The 26,276-nt window shown below is 40.4% G+C and overlaps 1 protein-coding gene across 3 annotated transcripts; it reads left to right on the top strand.

Moving 5' to 3' along the window:
• Window positions 1-1,148: 1,148 nt before the first annotated feature.
• On the top strand, window positions 1,149-23,997 carry Eapp (E2F associated phosphoprotein). Of its 3 annotated transcripts, XM_020185913.2 has the most exons (6): window positions 1,151-1,353; window positions 7,485-7,666; window positions 10,010-10,105; window positions 11,503-11,620; window positions 16,469-16,582; window positions 23,435-23,997. In XM_020185913.2, exons 1-6 carry the CDS (start codon window positions 1,280-1,282, stop codon window positions 23,709-23,711), a joined length of 861 nt encoding a protein of 286 aa, XP_020041502.1. In that variant the 5' UTR covers window positions 1,151-1,279; the 3' UTR covers window positions 23,712-23,997. The 3 variants fall into 3 exon arrangements, with proteins under 3 accessions (XP_073924267.1, XP_020041504.1, XP_020041502.1); XM_074068166.1 differs by lacking the exon at window positions 16,469-16,582 and having other exon boundaries at window positions 1,149-1,353; XM_020185915.2 differs by lacking the exons at window positions 11,503-11,620; window positions 23,435-23,997 and having other exon boundaries at window positions 1,149-1,353; window positions 16,469-16,560.
• The last annotated feature ends 2,279 nt before the right edge of the window (window positions 23,998-26,276 follow it).

A 26,276-nucleotide genomic window follows, 5' to 3' on the forward strand; every position in this document is an offset into this window, starting at 1 on the left:
GTGGTATCTGACCCATCCAGTGACGATTGAGCCCTGATACCATTCATCACCCATGCTCTTCAGTTTATCCCTGCCTATGATCACTTTAGGTGCCCTGGTCAGCAGCTGTTACTCATTTCTGGGTTTTTTTTTTTTTTTTCAGTACTGGGGTTTGAACTCAGCCTCATGCTCTACCACTTGAGTCATTTTGCCAGCCCTCTTTTTGTGTTAGGTATTTTTGAAATAGCGTCTTGGTTTTTTCCAAGTTGGCCGCAAACTGAAGTCCTCCTAGCCCTGCATCCCAAGTAGCCAACATTACAGATGTGAGCCACTGGCGCTCAGCTTTATATATTATTTGTGGGATGGGGCTTGAACTCAGGGCTTCACCCTCTGAATTATGTGCTCTACTGCTCGAGCAGCACCTACAGTTCATTTTGCTCTGGTTATTTCGGAGATAGGGTCTCGAGAGCAATTTACCCGGGTGGCTTCGAACCGAGTTCCTCTGGATCTCAGCCTACCAAGTAGCAAGGATTATTAGGCTGAGCCACTGGGGCCCAGCTGTGATTTATTTTGTTTTATAGTTGGTCACAGGCCATCTTGACTCTCAGGTGGTGATGCTCCTCCTTTCTATCCATCATAAAGTTCATGACTGACACCAATATGACAAAAGTTAACGAGAGAAGCATAATACATTACGTGTCAACAGGACTGGCACCACTATGACTCGGGAGTGGGAGTGCATGAGGAATGAGCAGGAATTGGGACTGAGGAGAAGCCAAGAAAAGTAAGCTTTCGACGGAATTCATCATGCAGACTCAACAGTGTGAAGGCGAGGAGAGAGCCAGGAGATGAAAGGCAGGCAGAAGGGTTTGATGGTCGGAGGTTGGAGGTACTCATGTCTCGTGTCTGGGAACCTGTTAGCTTTCAGGCTTCCTGTCCCTCAGCATCTAATATTTCTACATGATAGGTCACGTGAAGCATGAATGTGGATTCTACCACGTACATAAAGACTGCCATCACAGAGACTACTGCTTACAAGATGGAGACTAGTATTTTCGAGGATAAGGTCCCTGTTGTTTTCACACAAGCAGGAAACACAATAAGCAGCACATGTGGGTCTGGGATCCGCCCCCTTCTCCCTTCTTCCGGTCCCTTTGCCTGGACGTTCTGCGCAGGCGCGCAGGGAGGACTCGGCAGTGCGAGCGGAAGTGGAATCGGGGACGCCTTAGGGGAGGGATGCTGTGAAGTAAACACAGGAGCTTCGGGCGGTCAGTGGACCTGTGGGCCGCTGTATGCAGCCATGAACCGGCTCCAGGATGATTACGACCCCTACGCGCTTGAAGAGCCTAGCGACGAGGATCCGGCTTTGAGCAGGTGGGCCGCTGTCCCACCTTGGCCCCTCGCCCCAACCAGCCTCGGGCTGAGACCCGCCCTTCGATCCCTGTCACTCACTGTCCTGCGGAGTCTGAGGACCGCCGGCCCAGCCGCTCCGGCGGCCGTGGCGCCCCACTGCCGCTTGTGGGAGGGCACCGGGGTGGGGGAGGATAGGGAGGGGGCCTTCGGGATGGGGTCGTGGGCCCCTGCGGAGGCAGGGCTGCCACAAGCGAGAGTACCCGGTAAAAGGCCTTCCGGAATCGCGGGGGCCCAGTGTAAACCTTCAAAGCCATGACATCAAGTCCTGCCTTTACAGCTTACTAGTAGTGTGGCCGAAGGCAAGTCACTTCTCGGCTCCTAATTTATAACACGGAAATATAAGTATGGAAATACATACTTAAGCAACTGTCAAACAGAAGTAAGGCAATATTGAACAGGCGCTTTTCTACCATATTATCCCTGCTCTGGTTTATAAACCATAAGATCCTTGTCTTCCACAGGCTTACATTATAATAGGGGAAATAAGATAAAGTAGCTCGGAAGAGCATTGTAGAAAATGACCTGAGATGAAGTTCTCCGGAGTAATTTCCAGAAGGGAGGATTTATCCTATCTGGGGGAAACTTGCAGGTGTAAATATGGGAATTGAACCCAGGGTCTTTCGCAATGGAGGCAAGTGCTCTACCATTGAGCTGCACTACCGTCCCCAAGATTAGGGTTAGGATTAGGGATAATGCAATTGTGTGGGGTGGGGGGGGGAGGGGAGGTGCTGGAGGTTGAACCCAGGGCCCTGTGCATGCTAGGCAAGCACTGTACCACTGAGCCATATTCCGAGTCTCAAACTTGGAGTTATAATGCTAAGAGATTTCCAGCCAATCTTAGCTATTTCTTTAGCTGCCAGCAGGTCCCATTCATATAATTAATTCTGAACATTAATTTTTGTCTGATGAAGCTGGCTGTGAAGCTATTCCTTCTTCATTTGCATGTTTCCTCATTATTTTGGGGAAGGGTGTTGGACATGGAAGATTAGACTACTGTGAAGATTTCTGTTGTGAGGTAGGAGGATGGACACCAGGATTCCTGTGAAAAAGTTTCAGGTAATGGGTCCTGTGTGTGAAAAAAAGTACATGCCAGCTTCAAGAGGTAATTGAGTTTGATTGGGATACAGCAGTGTTTCCTGAATTTGAGGGTTTTTTCCTGAGTTTTACCATCTCCATATACACCTGAATTGATTTAATCTCTCTCTTAAAGGTAAATTCACATTTTTAATAATTTCTTTTATTCATATGTGCATACAATGTTTGGGTCATTTCTCCCCCTCCCCCTACCAGGCAGAAACTATTTTGCCCTTATCTCTAATTTTGTTGAAGAGAGAGTATAAGCAATAATAGGAAGGACCAAGGGTTTTTGTTAGTTGAGATAAGATAAGGATAGCTATACAGGGAGTTTACTCGCATTGCTTTCCTGTTCTAAACTAACCTTTTCTCTAATTCCTGGTCCCCTTCTCCTATTGGCCTCTGTCACTTTAAAGTTTCTGCATTAGTTTCTCTGCATTGAGGGCAAAAATTGCTATCTAGCTTTTTGGGTGTCTTACCTATCCTTATACCTCCCTTGTGTGCTCTTGCTTTATCATGTGATCAAGGGTTGTGTTTACCCTTGATCTAATGTCTGCATATGAGGGAGAAATCTCTTGGGCCAGGCTAACCTCGCTCAGAATGATGTTCTCCAGTTCCATCCTTTACTTGCGAATGATAAGATTTCATTCTTCTTCACGGCTGCATAAAATTCCATTGTATATAAATACTACATTTTCTTAATCCATTTGTCAGTAGTGGGGCATCTTGGCTGTTTCCATAACTTGGCTATTATGAATAGCGCTGCAATAAACATGGGTGTGCAGGTGCTTCTGTAGTAACCTGTGTCACATTCTTTAGGGTATATCCCCAAGAGTGGTATTGCTGGATCGTATGGTAGATCTATATTTAGATTTTTAAGAAGCCTCCAAATTTTTTTTCCAGAGTGGTTGCACTAGCTTGCATTCCCACCAGCAGTGTAAAAAGGTTCCTTTTTGCATTCCTCCACCAACCCCCCTCCCCAGCATCCTCGCCAACACATGTTGTTAGTGGTGTTGCTAATGATGGCTATTCTAATGGGTGAGGTTGAATCTTAGTGTGGTTTTAATTTGCATTTCCTTTATGGCTAGAGATGGTGAGCATTTTTTCATGTGTTTTTTGGCTAAATTCACATTTTTTAGTTAATTTTTTTCTTGAATGTACTGGTGTTTGAACTCAGGGCCTTGGTGCTTGCTAGGCATGTGCTTTATCACTTGAACTATGCCTCCAGACGTGTAGTTAAATTTCTTTAAGGAAGCTTTATAGTCTTGTGATAGTTCCCACTGGTAAGGTAACTGTAACGGTAAATACTTCGAAAACAATGTTATGGGACCGTATTGCCTGCTGAAGGCTCTGACCTCAGTGCTTTTTTTTTGTAGATAAGGTGTTATGTAGTCCAGCTGGCTTGGAACTCTCAATCCTTCTTATTCAGCCTCCTTAGTTCTGGGATTACATGTGTGCACCACCACACTCTTGGCAGTACTTGCTTTTTTTGATGAGATTGGGCTTTGTGCTTTGCAAAGGAGGTGCTGTACTGCTTGAGCCACATCTCCAATCCAGTTTTTGCTCTGGTTAATTTGAGATGGGGGTCTCTGGAACTATTTTATCTGGGCTGGCCTCCAACCTTGATCTTCCGGATCTCAGCCTCCCAAGAGCTAGGATTAAAGATAAGAGCCACCAGTGCTGGCAGTATGTTGTGTTAAAAAGGAACATTGGTGTTAGATGTCTGTCAGAATTTGCTTTTATACTACTGATAAGATAATACATTCCATCCTGTTACTGTGTTATGGAAGCCGGTGGAGGACATGAGACTGCTGAGTCAGAGAGGAAAGAGTACACATAGCAAGCATCATGTTGTGTTGATTGACCTTACTTCTCAACCCTACACACCAATGGGTTTAATTAGATAAATGCTGCTCACTCAGTGTGTTGGTGATGTGGCTAAGGAACACTTGAGTGTAGAGAATCTAGTTCTTCCATAGCAGACAGTAAATAAGCCTGCTCTCTGTCCTGGAAAGAGACATTAACCTAATTCCTCAAGGTTGCTCACTGGCAACACAATGCTGAGAATCAGGGTGGGCAAAGAGTGATTCTTGGCATGCTCAACAACAATGTGCAGGGCATATCATGTTTTGTCCCTTCCAGCAGTGCTAAAGACAGACTTTACTTGAGATAAGCATGAGGATTGGAGAATTTGCAAAAAGAGTAATCCCTTTGCCTTATTTATTTATTGCAGTTCTGGGACTTGAACTCAGGGCCTACACCTTGAGCCACTCCACCAGCCCAGACCTTTTTTATGATGGTTTTTTTTTTTTTTTTTGAGGTAGGCTCTCACTCACTATTTGCCCTGGCTGGCTTCAAACCTATGATCCTCCTGATCTCAGCTTCCTGAGTAGCTAGGATTACAGGTGTGAGCCATTGGTGGGTGCCCAGCATCCCTTTGCGTTGTAATTCAATTATTTTTTTCCTTCAGTACTGTGGTTTGAACTCAAGGCCTCACGCTTGCTAGGCAGGCTCTCTACCATTTAACCACTCTGTCAGCATGATTCGAGTTTTAAAGCCTTTTTGTTTTGAAGTTATTGTGGATTCATATGCAGTCATAAGAAATAATACAGACAGTTCCTGTGTACCCTTTATCAAGTCTTCTCCAATGTTAGCACACTAGCAAACTATAGCGCAGGGTCACAATTGGTATAGATACTAAGACAGTCAAGGTATAGAACATTCTCTCATCACATGGATCCTATTGCCTGTCAGTCTATCTCTCTCTCTCCCCCTCCCTCCCTCTCTGTCCGCCCCATTGTCTAGATCAGTCGATGCAGGTTTTTGCAGGTATTAGTAGTTTATTTCTTTTTTACTGAACAGTTCATTCACTGAAGGACATTTGGGTTATCTGTACTTTTTGTTATTGTGAATAAATCTGTTGTAAACATTCCTGTAGAGGTTTTTGCTTTTTTTTTGTGGTACTGAGGTTTGAACTCAGGGCCTCATTAGGAAGGCACTCTATCACTTGAGCCACTCCACCAGCCCCATATATAGGTTTTGTATGAATACAGGTTTTCATTTCTACAATGCCTTGTAGTATTGTTGCTGGCTGCTGGGTTGTGTAGTAGTTGCATGTTTAGTTTTATATACTTATAAAAACTACCAAGCTATTTCTCATGGTGTCTGTACCATTTTATGTTTCTATCAGCATTGGATTCAGTATTACTTAGTGGGCTGACTATTCTGCTATTACTTAAAATAATCTTTTTTGTGTGTGCATGATACTGGGGCTTAAACTCAGGGCCTGTACCTTGAGCCACTCCATCAGCCCTTTTTTTGTGATGGGTTTTTTCAAGATGGGGTCTTGAGATCTAGTTGCCCAGGCTGGCTTCGAACCATAATCCTCCTGATCTCTGCCTCCTGAGTAGCTAGGATTACAGGCATGAGCCATGGGCACCCAGCTACTTAAAATAATCGTGTATGTCACACTCTGCAAACACTGGGATGTAGGATCAGAGTTTCTCAACTGTAGTAGCATTGGCATTTTGGGTCAAATAGTTCTGTTTGTTGGGGATATCTTGTGCATTTTGGATGTTTAGCAGCATCCTTCCTTAACCCTTATCCACTAGATGCTAGTTGTCCCTCCCTCCGTTGTCAATCAAAAATGTCTTTACCCATGCTTTATATACCATGAGGGCAAAATTGTGTCTAATTAAGGACTAAGAAGGTAGATAGAGGGTAATTGTGGGAGTTAAGGTTGAAAAAATAAAGTGGAGCCAGATTGTGGAAGGCTGTTTTGAATGCTGTGCTCAGAGGCTGGCATGGAAGACTCCTGAGTTGCATAGTGAAGTGATGAGAGTCTTTTAGGAATAACATTCTCCAGTAGCATTGAGGGTGTGGTGAAACAGAAGAGAGTTGGGAGGCCTGGAGACCCTTAGCATATGGTAGTACAGACAGGGTTAAGAGGACTCGAGTGAAAATAGTACTGGAGAAAGGGAGCATGCTAGTTAGGATGTTGATTTATCTGTCAGATGGGATAGTTTCTAGGAGTGGATTCTGGCTGAAGCCTCAATCATCAGTGCAGTTAGCTAGAGAGAATTGTGTTTTTATGGTTGATCTTTTGCTGGACCTTCAAAAGCTTTGTTCTCTAAGAGAAAATAGAGAAAAGTCAGGATCATTATGTCTTCACTAGTCTATGAATAATTGAGTATTATGTATTACTGGTTCTATTACTGTATCTCAGGCACTTAATTCATTTTGTTAATGTTTCATTCCTCCTCATGTTTGGTTTAATTCTGTCATAATACTGTTGATGGGGAACCCCAGTCACACGAGGCAAGGTAAATTGGCAGAAATTGCTTAGGAGGATCTGGAATATAATTTTGCTTTCTCTCTATTTATAGTTCTCTATAGTACTGTGTCTTTTAAATTGTAAAAATTAATTACAATCTTAGTATATTTTGTGTGGATATGTTAGCTGTATATTAATTATGTATATTAAGTTATATTTAAATATCTACAATTTTAGAAAGGTCCCACTTCTGTGAAGTAAACTTTTTATTGCTGGCGTAACTATGAATTGGTGCAGTAGTTTTGGAAAATAGATAGAAGTTAGATATTTGTGTCTAATTATACACATTTGTTCTGGGGAAATCAACAGAAACAAAATTGCATATACAGAAATTTTCATTATACTTTTTAAATAAAGCAAAGCATTTAGAAATAAGTACATAACACAGTATAAAGGAAATGTTATCTAAATTTTATATTTAGATAACATTTATTTAGATAGTATATTTGGAAATATGCAGAATTAGTGGATCTGTTGATAATTGCTGAGTGTAATATGATAGGTATATCAAAACTTTTGTAAAAGTTAAAATTGCTGTTGAACAGTGAGATGATGGGGAGTTTTAAGTGATTTTATTTATTTATTTTTGCAGTGCTAGGCAGTTGCTCTGTCACTGAGCCATATCTAAAGCCCTGATTTTAATTTTTAAATACTCATATTTTTTGTGACTTTAAATATATGCTAGCTCTGAAGATGAAGTTGATGTGCTTTTACATGGAACTCCTGACCAAAAACGAAAACTAATCAGAGAATGTCTTACTGGAGAAAGTGAATCATCTAGTGAAGATGAATTTGAAAAAGAAATGGAAGCTGAATTAAATTCCACTATAAAAACAATGGAGGACAAGTTATCCTGTCCGGGAACGGGTAAAGTTTTGGTTCAGTTTTCATATATATTTTTGTAAGTTCTACAAGGGCAGGAACTGTATCTGTGCTCTTTTGTGTCTCTAGTGCTTTCTGAAGGTACTCAATTTACTTATTAAGTGAAGGAATAAATGTGTTTGGTAACCTGAGCCACACTACTTTCATTTGATGATCATGGGGCATGCCATGTGTATTTAATATTGTTAATTTGTAACATTTCCTTTTGTAGTTATTACTGTAGGATTTTTAAAAAAAGACACACCTGCTTATAAAAGTATTTTTAGGGTTAGATGGCACTAACGTTAAATTTAATGATATGTTACCACAAATTCCCACCTCATTTTATTTACTTATTTTTTTGGTGACACTGGGGTTTGAACTCAGGTCCCCATGCTTACTAGACAGGTGCTCTACCACTTGATACACTCTGCTAGCCCCATTTGTTTTGTTTTTTGAGACCAGGTCTCACTATGGAACCCAGGCTGGTTTCCAACTTGTGATCATTCTGCCCATCTACCTGAGTGCTGGGATTGCATACATGTACCACCACACCTGACTCATTTTGAGGTCTTTATGTAAAAAGAATCGGACCCAAAAACTGGATTGTGCAAGTAGGACTCTTCAACATTGATTTTCATGTTAATTTGCTGTGTATTACTTTTGAAGAACTGACAGTATATAACTAAAGCAGGTGTTAATTAAGAGGAAGAATTAGGAACACAGCATGTGAAGACATAAATGTAAGTAGTGGCGTGGCCCTGAGTATAGCTGGAGAGAGGAAGAGTAGTTCTTGACCAATACCCCTGCCTTCCTGTAGTATTCTTATCCTTTTCCCACTAAGGACCCTTAAAACAAGACATTCAGAATAATTTCGAAATATATTTTATTTGTGTAGGAAAATGGTATGACAGAACACACTGAAAGCTGTTGACTAATGGGGGTAGAGGGGAAAGGGAAGGGAGAATAATAGAGTTAATCTGATTAAAGTGAATATATTCATGGGTGAAATACCATGGAGAAACCCTGTTGAACAAGGTGTATACACTTGAAAAATGAAAGACTGGAATGAAAAACAGATCCTGTTGGAGGGTGGGTACTAGTGAGAATGGGGAGGATAAATGGAGAGCATGAAGGAGGAGGAAAAATGTTGATGTACTTTATATATTTGTATGAAAATACATGAAGAAACTTGTTGAGATTATTTTAAGTGTGTGTGGGGAGAAGGGTGGAGGGGATGAGTGTAACCAAGGTACATTGTAAACATACATGGAAATGTGACAAATGAAACTCCGCCATACAAGTAATATATGCTAATAAAAATGTTTACTCAGAAAACCAAGACACTCATTTCCTGTTCTCCACAGTATCCTGTAGGACTAAAGGATAGAGAGACAAATGCTGGTAACTTGAAAATATGCCCTTTTTTGGGGGGCGGGGTTGAACTCAGGGCTTCACAATGGACAAAGAAGGCATTCTCCCTCTTGAGCCACACCTCCATTTTCTTTGGGTTATTTTGGAGATGGTGGTCTCTAGAACTTTTTGCTTGGGCTGCCCTCGAACTGTTGTAATCCTTCCCATCTCACCTTCCCAATAGCTAGGATTATAGGTGTGAGCAACCAGTGCCCAACTAGAAAATTTATTTATTTATTTATGGGATTTGGAAAATGCATTTTGTTAAGACACTGTCTCAATGCTGTCATTCTTTAGCAGAGGCTGCTTGCCACCTCCAGTACCTTCTCTCTTTTTTTTGGTGGGACTGGAGTTTGAACTCAGGGCTGCATGGTTCCAAAACAGGTGCTCTACTGCCTGAGCCACACTTCCAGTCCAAAATACGGCTTTTTAAAAATTCAGTTGAATTTGGGTCAGGCCCTGGTTAATCCTAGCTACTTGGGAGGCTGAGATCGGAAGAACAGAAGTTTGAGACCAGCCCAGGCAAATAGTTTGAGAGACACGCATCTCCAAAATAACCAGAGGAAAATGGACTGGAAGTGTGACTCAGGCGGTAGAGTGCCTGCTTTGCTGGCACAAAGCCCTGAGTTGAAACCCCAGTTCCACCAAAAAGAAAAAAGAAATCATTTGGATTTGTAGAAAGGGAGAAAGAATAATTTTCTCAGGGTTTGGAACACTTTAATCAAAGAGGGGCAAGTCCTTATGTAGTAATTGTGTAGGACAAGTAACTGTGTAGGGCATAGAAATAGCAAGTAAATTGTGAGAATATTCACCATCCAGATGAGATTGTGAATATGTTAATGTTACTTTGGAGTGATGGAAAAATATGTGGTTTTTTTTTTTTTCTTGTGAATTATGTATGGTTTAGTCTGTAAAGTTCACTTCTGGTTTTAACAGGGTCTTCCTCAGGAAATGGGAAAGTTGGAATAACTCCAACAAAGTACTATGATGATATATATTTTGATTCTGATTCTGAGGATGAGGACAAAGCAGGTAAGTAACATTTTGTTTAGCAGTTTAGTTTATGAAAAAGGTTCACCTAACAATTATTTGATATTAGGATTTCCCTCTTAGTTTTAATTTTTCCCGCTTTTTTTATTTTTTTAAAAATAGGGCTGTTGGTATAAAAAGAAAAGCAGGATTGGCTAAGAAAATGTGTACTCAGACATGAGTACACAGCTATGTTGGTGCACCTGGGGAAGAGGGAGAGTGTGTCCTGACTCACCACCTCCCCCGAAGAGGGCTCTTTTCCACCTATTTTCCTCTATTAGGTTCCTTGGAGTCCAAACATTTGTTTTCACATCTGCAAATAGTTTCCATATTTTATTTTCCTAGGGAATTTTTCCTAATGTGTTAAAAATAACTAATTACTTATAATAGGAGTTACACTAGAATACACAAATAACAAATTTATATAGTACAGAAAGTTTTTGTGTATTATGAATTAAATATTGACCTGCTAAAGAACATTTAAAGAGTGTAGTAGGGATGCCTATAGTTTTTGTTGGTTTTTTTATATGTTGAGGACAGGGCTTCATGACTATGAGGCAAGCAGTCACTGAATTATAACCCCCAGGCTCATACTTTTAAGTTTTTTTGGTACTGGGGTTTGAACTCAGGGCCTACACTTTGAGCCACTCCACCAGCCCTTTTTTGTGATCGGCTTATTTGAGATAGGGTCTCATGACCTATTTGCTTGGGCTGGCTTCGAACTGTGATCCTCCTAAATCTTTGCTTCCTGAGTAGCTAGGATTACAGGTGTGAGCCATTGGCACCTGGCTTCCTAATTTTTTTTAAGATGGGGTCTTGATATGTTGCTCCAATAACTGGGACTATAGGTTTGTGTCACATGCCCAGGTAGGTTTCTTTTTTTCATTTTTGATTTATTTTTGCTCTGACTTTAGTAGTATTTCATATATGAGAACTTGTAGAGAATTTGTACATCAAAAATAGTTCCTTTTTTTTGGTTTGTTTGAGAAGCCGTTTTGAGACCTGAATTCTTTTATTTGGGCTTCATCCTTGAGGTACTACTCACTGATAAAGAGATAATTTTGAACCAGGTATGGTGACACACAACTGTAATCCCAGCACTCCAGAAGCTGAGGAGGATCATGAGTTCAAGGCCAGCTTGAACTATATAGCAAGACCCTGTCTCAAAAAACCAAAAAGAAAAAAAAAAGTAGCAATTTTGGTCTTCTCTGTCATCATTATTTTAGTGCCTTGTTAATTTGACAAGAACTGCTTTTGAAGAATGGATTTAAAATTTTTCTAGAATAATATAAATAGAAGAAGTATACAGCTTAGGGAACAGGGAATTCTTCATTTTATATTAAAGAAGTGTGAACTTTATACATGATACTTAGCTATATTCTTAATCTTTTAAAAATTAGCACAAGTGACCAAGAAAAAAAAGAAGAAACGGCACAGGATTCCAACAAATGATGAATTACTATATGATCCTGAAAAAGATAACAGAGACCAGGCATGGGTTGATGCACAGAGAAGGGGGTAAGAATTTAATATTTAGAATCCTTAGAAAAAATACCAAAAAATGATTTTCATTACATTCACAATGCCCTATATGTTTATGTTACTGGGATTTGAACTCAGGGGCCCAACCTTGCTGGGCAGGTGTTCTACCACTTTTGCAACTCCACCAGCTCTTTTTGTGTTGGGTATTTTTGGCATAGTGTCTCAAGAACTGTTTGCCCTGGCTGGCTTTGAACTGTGATTCTCCTGTCCTCTGCCTCCTAAATAGCTAGGATTGCCACTGGCGCCTGGCTATGTGTATGTTTTTATACTCACACATAAAAGAAGTTTGAGAGAAAAAACTACTGAGTAGTTTATTTTGAAAATAACCAGAAAATTGGTTTTTAAAAACTATTGTCAGATACAGACTGAATGTTAGTCTCTCCATTCAGGAAAGAAAACTGACTTTTTAAAATTATTTTGGGATTAAGAGTTTATGTGGATGAATTGATAATTATGTTAGCACCTAAGTGTTCTTTTAAACTATTAACAAACTTTATTTTTTAAAATGTGAAATTTACAGAACATAAAATTGACTATTTTAAAGGGAACAGTTGCTTGGCGCTGGTGCCTATAATTCTAGCTAGTTGGGAGGCAGAGATCAGGAGGATTGCAGTTTGAGGCAAGCTCCAGCAAATGGTTCGAGAGATACTATCTTGAAAACACCCAACACAAAACAGGCTGGCTCAGGAGGCAGAGATCAGGAGGACTGCTGTATAAAGCCAGTTTGGGCAAATAGTTTGTGAAACTCCATCTTGAATAAACCCAACACAAAAACAGGGCTGGTGGAATGACTCAAGGTATAGGCCCTGAGTTCAAGCCCCAGTACTTCAAAACAAAACAAAAACAAAAACAGGGCTGGCGAAGTGGCTCAAGTGGTAGAGTGCCTGCCTACCCCTGAATTTAACCCCAGTTCCACAAAACAAACAAACAAAAAAGGGAACAATTTAGTGGCATTTATATACAATATTTATTTATTTAGTGGCATATTTATACAATATTGTGTGGCACTCACCTCTCTAATTTCAAACCATTTTCATTATCCCAATAAGAAACCTATACCATTAAGTATAGGTAGAATACTATAAGGGGGTAGAAGCTTCCCTTCTACCCTCTTAATCCCTGGCAAATCCACAGCTCTTTATTCTGTCTCTGTGTATTTACCTATTCTGGGTATTTTGTATAAATGGGATGTCATACAATATGAACCTTTTGTGTCTAGTTTCTTTCACTTAGCATAATGTTTTTGAGGTCCATTGCAGCATATATCAGTATTTCTTTTTATGACTGAATGGTATTTTTTTTTGATACTGAGGTTTGAACTCAGGGCCTCATACTTGCTAGGCAGGTGCTCTGCCACTTGAGCCACTCCGTCAGCTCTGTTTTATGTTGGGTATTTTTTGTGTGTGTGAGTAAAAAGGGAGAGTTAATTGAGATAGAAAAGTTGTAGCAGAGTAGAGCTCCCAGAGCTAGCAGGGGTCCCAAGATAGGGTTTCTTGAACTATTTGCCCAGACTATCTTTGAACTGAGATCCTTCTGATCTCTGCTTTCCGGGTAGCCAGGATTATAGACCTGAGCCATCGCAGCCAGCATGACTGAATGATATTTTATTGTGTGTATGTATCCGTTTGTTTATCCATTCATTCACTGGGGGATGTTGGTGGTGTTTCTGTTTTTGACTATTGTGAATAGTGTTGCTGTGAACATTGGTGTAGAAATTTGAGTCTTTACTTTCATTTCTTTTGGTTCTGTACCTAGGAATGGAACTGTTGGATCAAATGTAATTCTGTAACTTTTTTCTCCCCACACTGCTGGGGATTGAACCCAGGGTGTTGCCCATGCTAGAACAAGTGTTCTACCCCTGAGCTACATCTCTATATTTAACTTTTTGAAGAACCACCAAAGTATTTTTCACTGAGGCTGAATCATTTTACATTCTCACTAGCAATATATAGTGGTTAACAAACTTGATTTTGCTATAAAGGCTGATTTCACATAAAACTAAAGCTGGGCAACTTAACACCGTTATCCAGTGCTTCTCTAAGCAGTCAGTATCTGCCTGGGGAGATTGAAATGCAGACCCTTGATGTCTTGGTTTTTTAGTGCTGGGGCTTGAAGCCAGGGCCTCTGCGTGCTAAGCACATACTCTATTATTGAGCTACACGCTCAGCTCCTAGGGGGTCTTTGATTAAGCTCCCGAGGGGTCCGAGTATCTTTATTTTTCAAGCCTGGAGAGATTGATGTATGGGGATCTTTGTACATCACCTGTTAGATTCTCCTTTCCCACTTTGTCCCTTTTTCCTTTCCACGTTTTGCTCATGCACTGTTTCCTTCACTGTCCCCTTGTTTGTAATGATTTGAATTTTTTTTTCTAAAGTCAGAATCTCTGAAGCACAGGTTGGTCTGGAATCACTATGTATGCTGTGTAGCCTAGATGGGCCTTAGGCACTCAAGAGTTTTCTGCCTCACAAGTACTTTTTTTTTTTTTTTTTTTTTTTGAGACATGTCTCACTAGATAGCTCAGGCTGGTCTTGGACCCAAGATCCTCCTACTTCAGTACTAGGATTACAGGGGTGTGCCACCATGCGTGTCTGAATGGATTTTTTTTTTTTTGATCACGCACAGCATGAAATGAACATTTTAAGTGCTACAAGTAATATTGAGATGGTCAAGGAGCTTACAGTCTAGCAACAAAATTTGTCAGTTAAGTAAGATGGAATGTGTTTTCTTTTTTTTGGGTGTGATGGGGATCAAACCCAGGCCTCATGCATGCTAGGCATGTGCTCTACCACTGAGCTATGTCCTCAGTCTTTTTTTTTTGGTGGTACTGGGGTTTGAACTCAGGACCTACACCTTGAGCCATACCACCAGCCCTTTTTTGTATTGGGTGTTTTTGAGATAGGGTCTTGGAAACTATTTGCCCGGGCTGGCTTCGATCCTCCTGATCTCTGCCTCCTGAGTAATTAAAGAATACAGGTGCCTGCCCCCAGTCTTTAGTTTTTTGAGACTCATCTCATTATATAGCTGTCCTTGAACTTGAGATTCTTTTTGCTCAGCCTCCTGAATGTTGGGGATTACAGGAGTATGGCACCACACATGAATGGAATGTATTTCCATTGTTATATAATCTTGAGAAGTAATAATTCATTGATTTGTTATTCATATTACTGTATCAGGCAGTAGCCTTTTAACACCACAGAAACCAACTTCATATAATGAATTCATTACATTTTATACACCACAGATAAAGTAGTCATGCCTGTGTCATTCAGTGCTGTATCTCTCACATCTTACACGTTGTTAAATAGACAGACAGTAAATACCTATTATTGAATGAATGAATGAGTTATTTTCTTGGGGTTTTGGTTTTGAAATGTGCTAAGTGTTGGAGGTGTTTTGACAAATATTAAATATGTATCAGGAGTTTTCCCTACAGTATTTAAAGAATTTTTAAAGCAATACCAAATGACTCACTGTACAGTATTTTTAGGAATTTGCTGTATGTCTTCTAAAAAATAGATACTCATATGTTAGTGCCTCTATAAATGGGTTCATGCTTTATTCTTTCAGTCAGCAAATATTTTTTGAGCATTTATTATATTCTCCACACAGTCTACCAGCCCTTTTTGTGTTGGGTGTTTTTGAGACAGGGCACTAATTGCCTGGGCTGGCTTCATTTGAACCGTGATCCTCCTGATATGAGCTTCCTGAGAAGCTAGGATCACAGGCATGAGCCACCATGCCCTGCTGTCCACTGTTCTGAAATACAGTAGGGAGCAAAGCAAACAAAAATCTCAGAGTTTACATTTCTGTTTCTTTAATGTAGCTTTCTGTATTTTTAAATTAATAGGCTTTTTTTTTTAGAACAGTTACAGAAAGATTGAGCAGATAATAGAGTTCCGATATACCATTTCTTAACCTCAACACACACAGTTGCTCCTATTCTTAACATGTTGCAGTTAGGGAACCAATACTGATGCATTATTGTGAACTAAAGTTCATAGTTTATTAGATTTCCTTAGTTTTTACCTGATGTCTGTTTTCTGTACCAGAATCCTACCTGAGATACCATTCTGCATTTAGTTAATATTTCATTCAGTTCTTCCTGATGATGAGCCTAAAAAAGTTTCTCAGATTTTCCTATGTATGATGACTTTGAGGAGCACTATTCAAGAATATGAAGGAGGTCCCTCTGTGAGAAATCATTTTCATATGCTTCTCATAATTAGACTGAGATTGTGTTTTTGTTTTGTTTTGTTTTTTTGAGACAGGGTCTCTTATATAGCCCAGTCTGGCCTTGAAATCCCAATCTTCCTGCCTCAGCTTCCCAAGTGCTGGGATTATAGATATGTACCACCATACCCAGCCATACTGTACTTTTTGAAAGGAAACCACTATGCGTAGCTCAGACTAATGCTCTACCACCCTGAGAGTGGAGTATAAGTTTGGAATTCTTCTGTATGGTAGATTTATTTGTTCTCCCCCATTTAGTTATTTATTCAATCGTTTATATTAGTGTGGATCATGAGTATTTTTTGAATGTTGAATTATATCCCATACTGTTTTATTTTGTTGTTCAGCTTTAGCTATTGGAAGCTCTTTCATTTGACTCCTGTTCCCTTTATCATAGCCCCTTATTGTTTTGTGTTAAGTAAGCACTTCTTTACTTTCTGCTACTGCAAGATACTGTGGCTTCATCCCATATGCCATATTCCCAAAGTCAGCTGTTTCTCTGAGTAGTGGTTCCTTTTATTGGAGAGTAGCATTTAGAAACCAAGATTTGGCTGTAATGTGTTTTTTTCCTCTCAATATCCTTTTCTGTTCTAGTTATCATGGTTTTGGATTACAGAGGCCTCGTCAACAACAGCAGCCTGTTCCAAATAGTGATGCTGTCTTAAACTGTCCTGCCTGCATGACCACTCTCTGCCTTGATTGCCAAAGGTAATGGATGAAGGTTAACACACAAAACAAAAAGAAAAGAAAACCAAAACAAACCACAAAAATACTTGGGGGTCCTTTGTTTAAAACAGAAATAGACTTTTTGTTTTGTTTTGTTTTGAGACAGGTTTTCACCATAGCCCAGGCTGGCTTTGAACTCATGATCCTCCTTCCTCAGCTTCTGGAGTGCATATGTCACACCTCTGGAAGATACAGACTTTTTGTTTGTTTTGGTTTTTTGAGAAATAGACTTTCAACGTATTTAGAATTAGGTATTGGAACTAGGGTCTGGCTATGTAGGCCAGGCTGGCCTCCAGCTCACAGTCCTGCCTCAACCTCTCAAGTGTGGGAATTATAGGTGTGTAGCACTATGTCCAGCTGAGGTTCTTAGGAATTGTGATAAGGTCTGTTACTTACAATCCTTGGTGCTACATGACTGACCTGTATTGTGGGGAGTGGATTATGAGAAGCCTATGAGAAATTGACATAAGCACAGTTGTGCTTAATGATCTGCAGGCTGAGTTTGGCACAGCCCTAGCCACAGAAGAGAGCGAAGGCAAACTGCAGCACAGCTGCTTTTCCTAAGTTGCTTATGTTCAGAGAAGTAGGAACACAGGTTTCTCTTGTTACAATGTCATGTCCCTCCCTGAGAACTCTTGCACCACTTCTTTGTATAAAAGATTCCCTGAAGGAGGACACAAGGTTTTTTAATGGAGGATGGATTGATTGGTAGGCAGCTTGCAAGGGGACTGCTGCAGAATGACGCTGCTGCTGCTGAGTTATGCTAGAGATTAGAGGAAATATGGAACAGTGCAAGTCTGAGCACCAAGACTTTCAGAGAGAACATGGGACAGTGCAAGTCTGAGGGCAAAGACTTTAAAAGAGATTAAAGAAAACATGGGACAGAGCGAGTTTAAGGACCGAGACTTTTAAGAGTTATGCTAATGCAGTTTTTAGACATGGTTGCTGCTGTTTGTCTGTGAGTCTGAGCACAAAGATTTTAAGAGAGAACATGGGACAGTGCAAGTCTGAGGAAAGAGACTTTAAACTATAGAAAAGAAAGACTTCAGAAGTAAGGTCTTAATGAACAGAGAAAAGAGAAGTAAAAGAAGAGTTATTAGAGAAAAGAAGCAACGAGGCTGTTGCATCTCCATCCAAGCACCCAGCATATCTGGCCCCTACTTTATGCATGTCTGTCTTCTATCATTTGTCCTTTCTGCATCTCCCGTTGTCCCCAGTTATGTTCAGTAGAACCAGGAGCTCGAGGAAGCTCACTACACTCTGTAGAAAAATTTTGAATATACTTTATTCTATTAAAGTAGCTTTTAAAATAAAACACTCGCCAACGCTAATAAGGATTTAGTGAAACTGCATGTATGTTGTGGAATGACATAATCTCATAAAGGAAAAAAACTTGGGTTTTTGTTTTGTTTTGTTTTGTTTTGGTGGTACTAGGGCTTGAACTCTGGGCCTCACACTTGCTAGACAGGCACTCAACCACTTGAGCCACTCCACCAGCGGAAAAATGGTTTTTATACTCATATTACTTTTCCCATCCAAGTACTAACTTGGCCTGACTCCGCTTGGCTTCCAAGATCAGATGAGATCAGGTGTGTTTGGGGTGGGATAGCTGTAGACCTCATATTATATTTTTTTGGCGGGGGCTGGAGGAGGAGTGGTACTCTTTTTGTTTTTCACAGTTTTAAAAAAAGTTTATTAGCATAAACTAATTGTACAAGGGGGTTTCATTGTGGTATTTTCTTACATGCCTACATGCAATGTACATTGATCAAATTCACCCTATCTGTATTACTCTTTCTTTTTTGGGGGTAGGAGGGTGTCAGTACTGGGGTTTGAACTCAGGGACTCATGCTTGCTAGGCAGTGCTCTACCACTTGTGCCCGTTTTGTGTTGGTTATTTTTTTAATTTATTTTTTGGTGGTACTGGGGTTTAAACTCAGGGTTTCATGCTTGCAAGGCAGGCACTCAACCACTTGAGCCACTCTGCCGGCCTTTTTTTGGTCATTTTTGAGATAGGGTCCTGTAGACTATTTTCCTGGACTGGCTTTGAACCTCAATCCTCCTTATCTCTGCCTTATGAGTAGCTAGGATTACAAGTGTGAGTCACCTGCTCTTGACAATTACAAGTGTTTTATGAACTCTGGTCAGGGTCTAGAAGCAAAGACCAGATGTATTTATTATGTCGCATCTCAAATATACTTATTTCTCTTATTGTGGTAGTATATACATAAAACTTATTATTGTAACCTTGCACTTACTAGGCAGGCACTCTACCACTTGAGCCACCTTCTTAAAAGTGTACACTTCAGTGGCATTAATTTTTCCAGTGTTGTGCAACTCTCCATTTCTAGAACTTTGTCGTCATTCCAAACAGAAGGTCCCTACCTAATAAATAATAGCTTCTGATTTTCCAGCCCCACCTGCCCAATTTCCTGCTAACCTCTATTCTTTCTATTTCAGATTATTCACTAGATTTTTTTTTTTTTGGTGGTACTGGGTTTTGAACTCGGGGCTTTGCCCTTGCTACATAGGTACTCTATGGCTTGAGCCACACCTCCAGTCCTTTTTTTAGAATTTAAAATTTAAAAAATTTTTTTAAAGGTAGGGTCTCACTTTGTAGCCCAGGCTGACCTGACACTTGGTATGTAACCCAGACTGGCCTTCATCTGAGATCCTCCTAGCTCAGCTTCTCCAGTGCTAGGAATATAGATGTCTACCAGTGTGTTTGGTTAGACAATGTTTTTTATGTGTGATATATTCTGCAACTTTGCTGAATTTGTTTATTAGCTCTAACAGGTTTTGTGTGTGTTCGTGTATGTGTGTATGTGTTTCTTTAAGGCTTTCTACATAAGAGATCATGTTGCCTTTGAACAGATATAATTTATTTTCTTCCTTTTCAATGTGGATAACTAGTTTTTTTTTGTCTTAATTTCTCTGGATGAGAATTTCTAGAGGTAGTAAAGTCAAGCATTCTGTTTTCAGTCTTTTACTATTATGTATGACATTAGTTTGAGTTCTTCACGTGTGGCTTTTTTTTCAGTTCTGGGGCTTGAACTCAGGGCCTACACTTTGAGCCACTCTGCCAGCCCTTTTTTTGTGATGGGTTTTTTTGAGATAGGCTCTCACAAGCCATTTGTCAGGGCTGGCTTCAAACCTTGATCCTCCAGATCTGTCTCCGTCTCCTGAGTAGCTAGGATTATAGGCCTGCCACTGGCGCCCAGCTCACGTGTGGCTTTTAAATTATGTTAAGGACATTTCCTTTTTTTATACTGTGCTGAGGATCCCAGGGCCTTGTACATGGTAGGAAAAGCACTCTGCCACTAAGCTACATTGTAAGCCCTGTGTGCAGAGAAATTTCTCCCAATTCTTAGTTTATTGGGTATTTTATCATGAAATAGTTGAATTTTGTCAGATGATTTTTCTGCATCGATCAATATGATCATGTACAATTTTTCCCTCTTTATTGTATTAATCCAAATCGTTTTCATTTTTTTTCTTTTTTGGCGGCTTTATACATGGGTAACTTAGTCCATGTTCTGAATCAAGTTAACTAAAAGTAAGTAATGAGACCTATGAGCTCATGTCTGTAATGCTAGCTACTCGGGGCAGAGATCAGGAGGACCAAAGTTCGAGGCCAGCCCAGGCGATAAGTGAGACCCTATTTAAAAAATACCTAACACAAAATTAGGGCTGGAAGAGGGGCTCAAGTGGTAGAGTGTTTGCCTACTAAATGTGAGGCCCTGAGTTCCAACCCCACTATTGCTGAAAAAAAAAAGACAAAGTAATTGATGATACAGATGGTGGATTTTTTATTTTTTTTAGGAACTAATGAGTAGCCAGGTACAGTTTATTTTTATTAGCAGCTTGAGGATCCTGATTGTCTATAACAGTGAATTTTGTACCCTACTGCAAGCCCTAAATTATTTATGAAATGAAGGAAATGCCTGTATACATAAGTTACTTCTCTTCCATCTTAATCATAACATAGAGTTCTAATACTCAAAAGAAGTGGTTTCCTGCTGGGCACAGGTGGCTCACACCTGTGATCCTAGCCACTCAAGAGGCAGAGATCAGGAGGATTTTGGTTTGAAGTCAGCCCAGGCTAATAGTTCCCGAGACCCTACCTCAAAAAAAGCCATCACGGAAAAAGGGCCTGTAGAATGGCTCAAGGTACTGGCCCTGAGTTCAAGCCCCGGTACTGGAAAAAAAAAAAAAAAAAAAGAAGTGGCTTCCTGATCTACCAGTCGAACTTGGTCTTGGTGAAGACTGTGTATTAATACAGGTTCCTATGTAGTGGGGTAGAAGTGAAATGTCTTCTGTGTGGATTTTTTTTTTTTTTTTTGGTGTTGGGGATCAAACCCAGGGCCTCATACATGCTGAGCAAATGTTCTACCACTCAGTTACCCGCCCCGCCATGTATTTAAGAAATTTTTTACAGCAATGTCTTATTAGTTGGATACTCCTGAAGTCCTCCTGTAATTCAGACAACAAATTCAAGACACAGGACTAACTAATTTTAGTTGAAGTTATAGCTATGTTGAGCCTATGTATCATGGTGTCTACTGCATAATTTACATTTCAGCCCCCTCCAACTTGATTTTAGGCTTGATCCAATTAAATATTCTTGTGTCTGTGGAAAATTTAAAGTTTGTGGACGTGATTTAAGACTTCTAAGAGTATTCAGTTCAAGTATAGTGGGATTGTGTTTGCCTATAATTCCAGTATTTGGGAGGCAGGAGGATTGTGAGTAGGAGGCCATTCAGGGCTACGTAGTGAAACCCTGTGTCAAAAATGTGGTAGAGGTGGGAGCCAGTGGCTCACGCCTGTAAAACTGGAGGCAGTTTGAAACCAGTCTGGGTAAATAGTTTGCAAGACCCTCCCTTGACAAAACCCATCACAAAAAAAAGGGCTGGTGGAGTGATTCAAGGTGTAGGCCCTGAGTTCAAACCCCAATACTGAAAAAAAAAAAAGTGGTAGAGCTCTTGCCTAGCATGCACAAGGCAGTGGGTTTGATCCCAGCATGGAAGAAACCAAAAACCTCAGGTTTTCTGGGCATGGTAGTACATACCTGTAATTCCAGCTGTTTGGATGGCTGAGGGAGGGGAATCTCTTGACCACACCAGTTTCAGGTGATCCTGGGCAACACAGTGAGACTCTGCTTGAAACACAAAAACAACAAAACAAACAAAAAGGACTTAGAAAAAGTATATGTTGTAATATACATGAAATATAGAGAAGGGGAAAATGTGAATGTGCAAGAGTTTTATAGGTGTCTACTGTCATGCAAGCACATGCTCACATGTGCACAGTAAACTAGAACTATTTATGAGTGAATCTATTTTTTGAAGGATTGTAGTTTTACCTGGAGAAGTGCCATCTTGTTCTTTCTTATTTCCTGGTGCTTTGTGGTGGTGCTGGTGAAAGTGGAGATTAATATTTTGAACCAATGAATGAATACTTCGAGTTCACTGCTTTTAGGCATAATATTTTTGTTGCTTGAGGTGTAAGGGGAAAAAAAGAAAAGCAACTTAGTAGGTGGGGAAAGAAGGATAAAAATGTTGTGTATGAAGAAGAGAGGAAGCAGGGTCTATTTGTTAGACTGGTGGGGTATAGCCAAGAGTAGACATTAAGTCAGAAGCCCTTTAAGCTTTTTAACCTGTAGCTTTTATGTGTATGGTGACCAGAATGACACCACCTGAAATGAGGCAGGTGGAAGGCAGTCTCAGACCACAATGGGAAAAGTTAAATTCAAAGTTTATTTAATTCCAGCATTTGGTAGGCTGAGGCTGAGGTTAGCCTTGGCTACGTAGTGAGTTTGAGGCCAGACTGGGTTACATAGTGAGACCCTCTCAAAAAAAATATTTAGCTAGGCACCAGTGCCTCACACCTGTAATACTAGCTACTTGGGAGGATGAGATCAGGAAGATCAAAGTTTGAGGCCAGCCAGGGCAAATAGTTTGAGAGGCCCCTATGTACAAAATAACCAGAGTGAAATGGACTGGCAGTGTGACTCAAGTCATAAAGTGCCTGCTTTACAATCTTGAAACATTGAATTAAAACCCCAGTCCTACCAAAAATACTGTCAAGTTTCCAATAATTTTTCTTCTCTGAATTTAAAGAGTGAATAATCAGGGCCAGATGTGGTGATGCATGTCTGTAATCTCAGCTACTCAGGAAATGACATCCTGAGGGTCAGGGTTTGAGGCCAGCCCAAACAAAAAGTTAGACCCCTACCCCAACAAATAAGCTGGGCATGATGGCATGAGCCTGTAAACCCAGTTACGTGGGAGACACAGGAGACTCGTGGTCTGAGGCTGGCCCAGGCAAAACCATGAGACCCTATCTGAAATATGACTAAAGAGAAAAAAAATTTTTTTTTTCTGGGATGAAAATTGCTTTTAAAGAAATAGAAAAAAGACCTGTGCATGTGAGGCAAGTGCTCTATCACTGAACTATATCCCCCATCCAGCCTTGTTCAATAATACATTTCTGCAGGATGTGCCAGTAATCCTAACACTTGGGAGGCTGAGCCGGGAGGATCGAAAGTTCGAGGCCAGCTTGGGCTATAGTAGTGAGATCCTGTCTCCAAAAAAAAAAGTTTCTCCCTATCCTTAAAATTTAAAATTTGAAAGAATTAAAAATTTTCTGTTATGTTCCCATATATTTGTTTTAGTATGTATTTCAGTGAGTTTTTGATTTCTCAAATTTAATCTAAAAGGTAACTTGAAAACATAAATCCAGGAGGCCCCTGACTTCAAACCCCAGTATCATCAGAAACAAACAAAAAGCCAAAAAACCCATAAATCTAAATTCTCCATTTCATTTTCCTCTTAGGCATGAATCCTACAAAACTCAGTATAGAGCAATGTTTGTGATGAATTGTTCTGTCAACAAAGACGAAGTTCTAAGATACAAGAACTCAGAGAACAGGAAGAAAAGGCGGGGCTTTAAGAAGATGAGGTCCAACCCTGAAGATCCTGCAGAGCAGGCAGACACAGAAGTGGAAGAAATCTATCACCCAGTCATGTGCACAGAATGTTCTACCGAGGTGGCAGTCTATGACAAGGATGAAGTCTTTCACTTTTTCAATGTTTTAGCAAGCCATTCCTAAACAGCTCAGCTGGCATTCAGTTCCCCAGTACTGTTATAAGGCAAATGTGGAAATGTTTTCCTCTTATCTATTCATAACCTTAAGTGATACTAAATTACTTGAGGAAGCAGTGTTTTATCTTTATGAAAGAGAATGGTTATCAGTCTTTCTCTCTTCCCCCTTCCTTTGTTTTCCTTTAGTTTTCTCTTGAATACTGATGGGATTCCATTCTTGATGGACATTTGGAAACTTTGGGGCTTTTTATTTATTAAAGCCTTCATAATTAAAATGTTCTGGTGTTAAGTAATATTTCTTTCTGAGTGTCTTAGTCTACTCAGATAAAGGAAAGGCAGTGCTACAGCACTGTAGGTTGTTGTGACAACCTACAGTTGGGTGCTTTCTGAAGAAAAAAGGTTAGAGCATCTGCATAGTAAGCATGAGTCCCTGAATTCAAATCTCAGTATTACCAAAAAAAAAAAAAAAAGTATTTAATGTTTTTGGGGCTGAAAGTCCAGCAGGTGGCCCCATCTGTTTGGCTTTGTTAAGGGCCTCCTTGGCAGTGTCACTTCATGGTAGATGGCACCATGTCAACAGCACATGCAAGAAAGAGAAGTTACACTGGACACCAGTGGCTCACACTTGTAATACTAGCTACTCAGAAGGCAGAGATCAGGAGGAGCAAGGTTTGAAGCCAGCCTTGGGTTTTTTTTGAGACCCTATCTTAAAAAAAAAAAAAAAAATCAAAGGGCTGGTGGAGTGGTTCAAGTGGTAAGAGTGACAGTGACTGCCAAGCAAGCATGAGAGTCTGAGTTCAAACCCCAGTACTACAGGAAAAAAAAAAGACATTCAAGACAGGAAGCCAGAGTTGGATTAGGAGTTAGGTTTATTTTTTTAATCATAACTCAACTTTATTAATTTAAGTTTTGGGGGAAGTACTGGGGATTAAGCTCAGGGTCTCATGCTTGCTAGGTAGGTGCTCTACAACTTGGGCCATGCTCCTCACCCATAACTCATTCTTTTTTTCTTTTTGGCGGCACTGGGGTTTGAGCTCAGGGGCCTCATACTTCCTTGGCAGGGGCTCTACCAATTGAGCCACTCTGCCAGCAACTTTTTTTTTTTTTTTTTGACAGTACTGGGTTTGAACTCAGGGCTCATGCTTGGTAGGGGCTCTCTCTAATTCACTCTTGAGGGAACTACTTGGAGTCCCTTGAAGCTACATTAATCCCCTCCAAGGGCAGTGTCCCAGATACTTTCCACTAGGCCCCACCTCTAAAGGGTTCTCCATCTCTCACATTGCCACACTAAGGCCAAGCCTCCCACATACGAACTTTCTGGGGACAATCTATATCCATAACACTGAGTATTCTTTTTTTATTTGTATATACCATTGGCATGATTGAACTAGGAGTTATTTCCCAACTTTTGTCTGTATTGTTTTTGCTAAGAAGTTTTGCCCCTCCTCAAGATGGAGTGATAATTATAGCAACTGCTAGAATTTTAAAGAGTTGATGTCAGATGCCGTGAGTAACAAGTCTTTCCCTGGAAAGGGTTGCACTTACCAGGATTCATAATGAGTGATCATTTTAAAATAGAAATTCATGCTGGAGGGAGAGCAACCTTCCCCTCTGATCAGACTTTAAAAATCCTGTGGTCACTCTTGTGTCTGCCATTTATTCCTTGTTGTCAGTACCAAGTTAGCTTTTCAGTATCAATAATGCAAAAATCATTAGTAGCACCTTGGGGAGAAGTTGTACTGTAGGTATCTGCATTTTCCTGTTTACAGAACAACAAGATTTGTACTGTTTACAAAAACACATAAAACCTTTTTATTCTAACATAGCATATGTGATAGAATGGAAAGTAGTCAAGAAATGTATTTGAACTCATGCTACTTTTGGGAGCACTTGTTCCTGTGAGGATCAGTTTTCTTTTTTCTCCCTCCCTTCCTCCCCACCCTTGTTTTTCAGTACTGGGGCTTGAACTCAGGACCTACACCTTGAGTCACTCCACCAGCCCATTGTGTGTGTGTGTGTGTGTGTAAAGGGTTTTTCAAGATAGGGTCTCTTAAACTATTTCCCCAGGCTGGCTATGAACTATGATCCTCCTGACTTCTGCTCCTGAGTAGCCAGGATTACAGGTGTGGGCCACTGACACCCAGCTCCTTTTTTGTTTTTAGACAGGCTCTTCCTGTGCAACTCAAGCTGGTCTTAAACTCCTGATCCTCCTGCCTCTGCCTCCCTAGTGCTGGAATTACAGGTGTGCACCACCACTCCTGGCTGAGGATCAGTTTTCTAGGCAAGTGCTCTATGATTGAACTACATTCCCTGTGCAAGGATCAGTTTTCTTGTCTATAAAATGAAACAGTGGCGGAGTGCTTGCCTAGCATGTGTGAGATCCTGGGTTTGATCCCAGCTCTAGAAAAAAAACAAAGTACAATACAAGAACAAAAACAACAAAAAACTGGAGGAGGGCAGTGATTTCCCCAGAGATATCAGGTCTCAGAGCTTGAGAGGACTTCCGCATAGTCCAAGAGGAAAATGTCCTTCCCGCCTACTTGCCTCTGAGCTTTCTATAGGCTGCACTTAA

Source organism: Castor canadensis, chromosome 3 (genome assembly GCF_047511655.1).
Source record: "Castor canadensis chromosome 3, mCasCan1.hap1v2, whole genome shotgun sequence".
Classification (NCBI taxonomy): domain Eukaryota; kingdom Metazoa; phylum Chordata; class Mammalia; order Rodentia; family Castoridae; genus Castor; species Castor canadensis.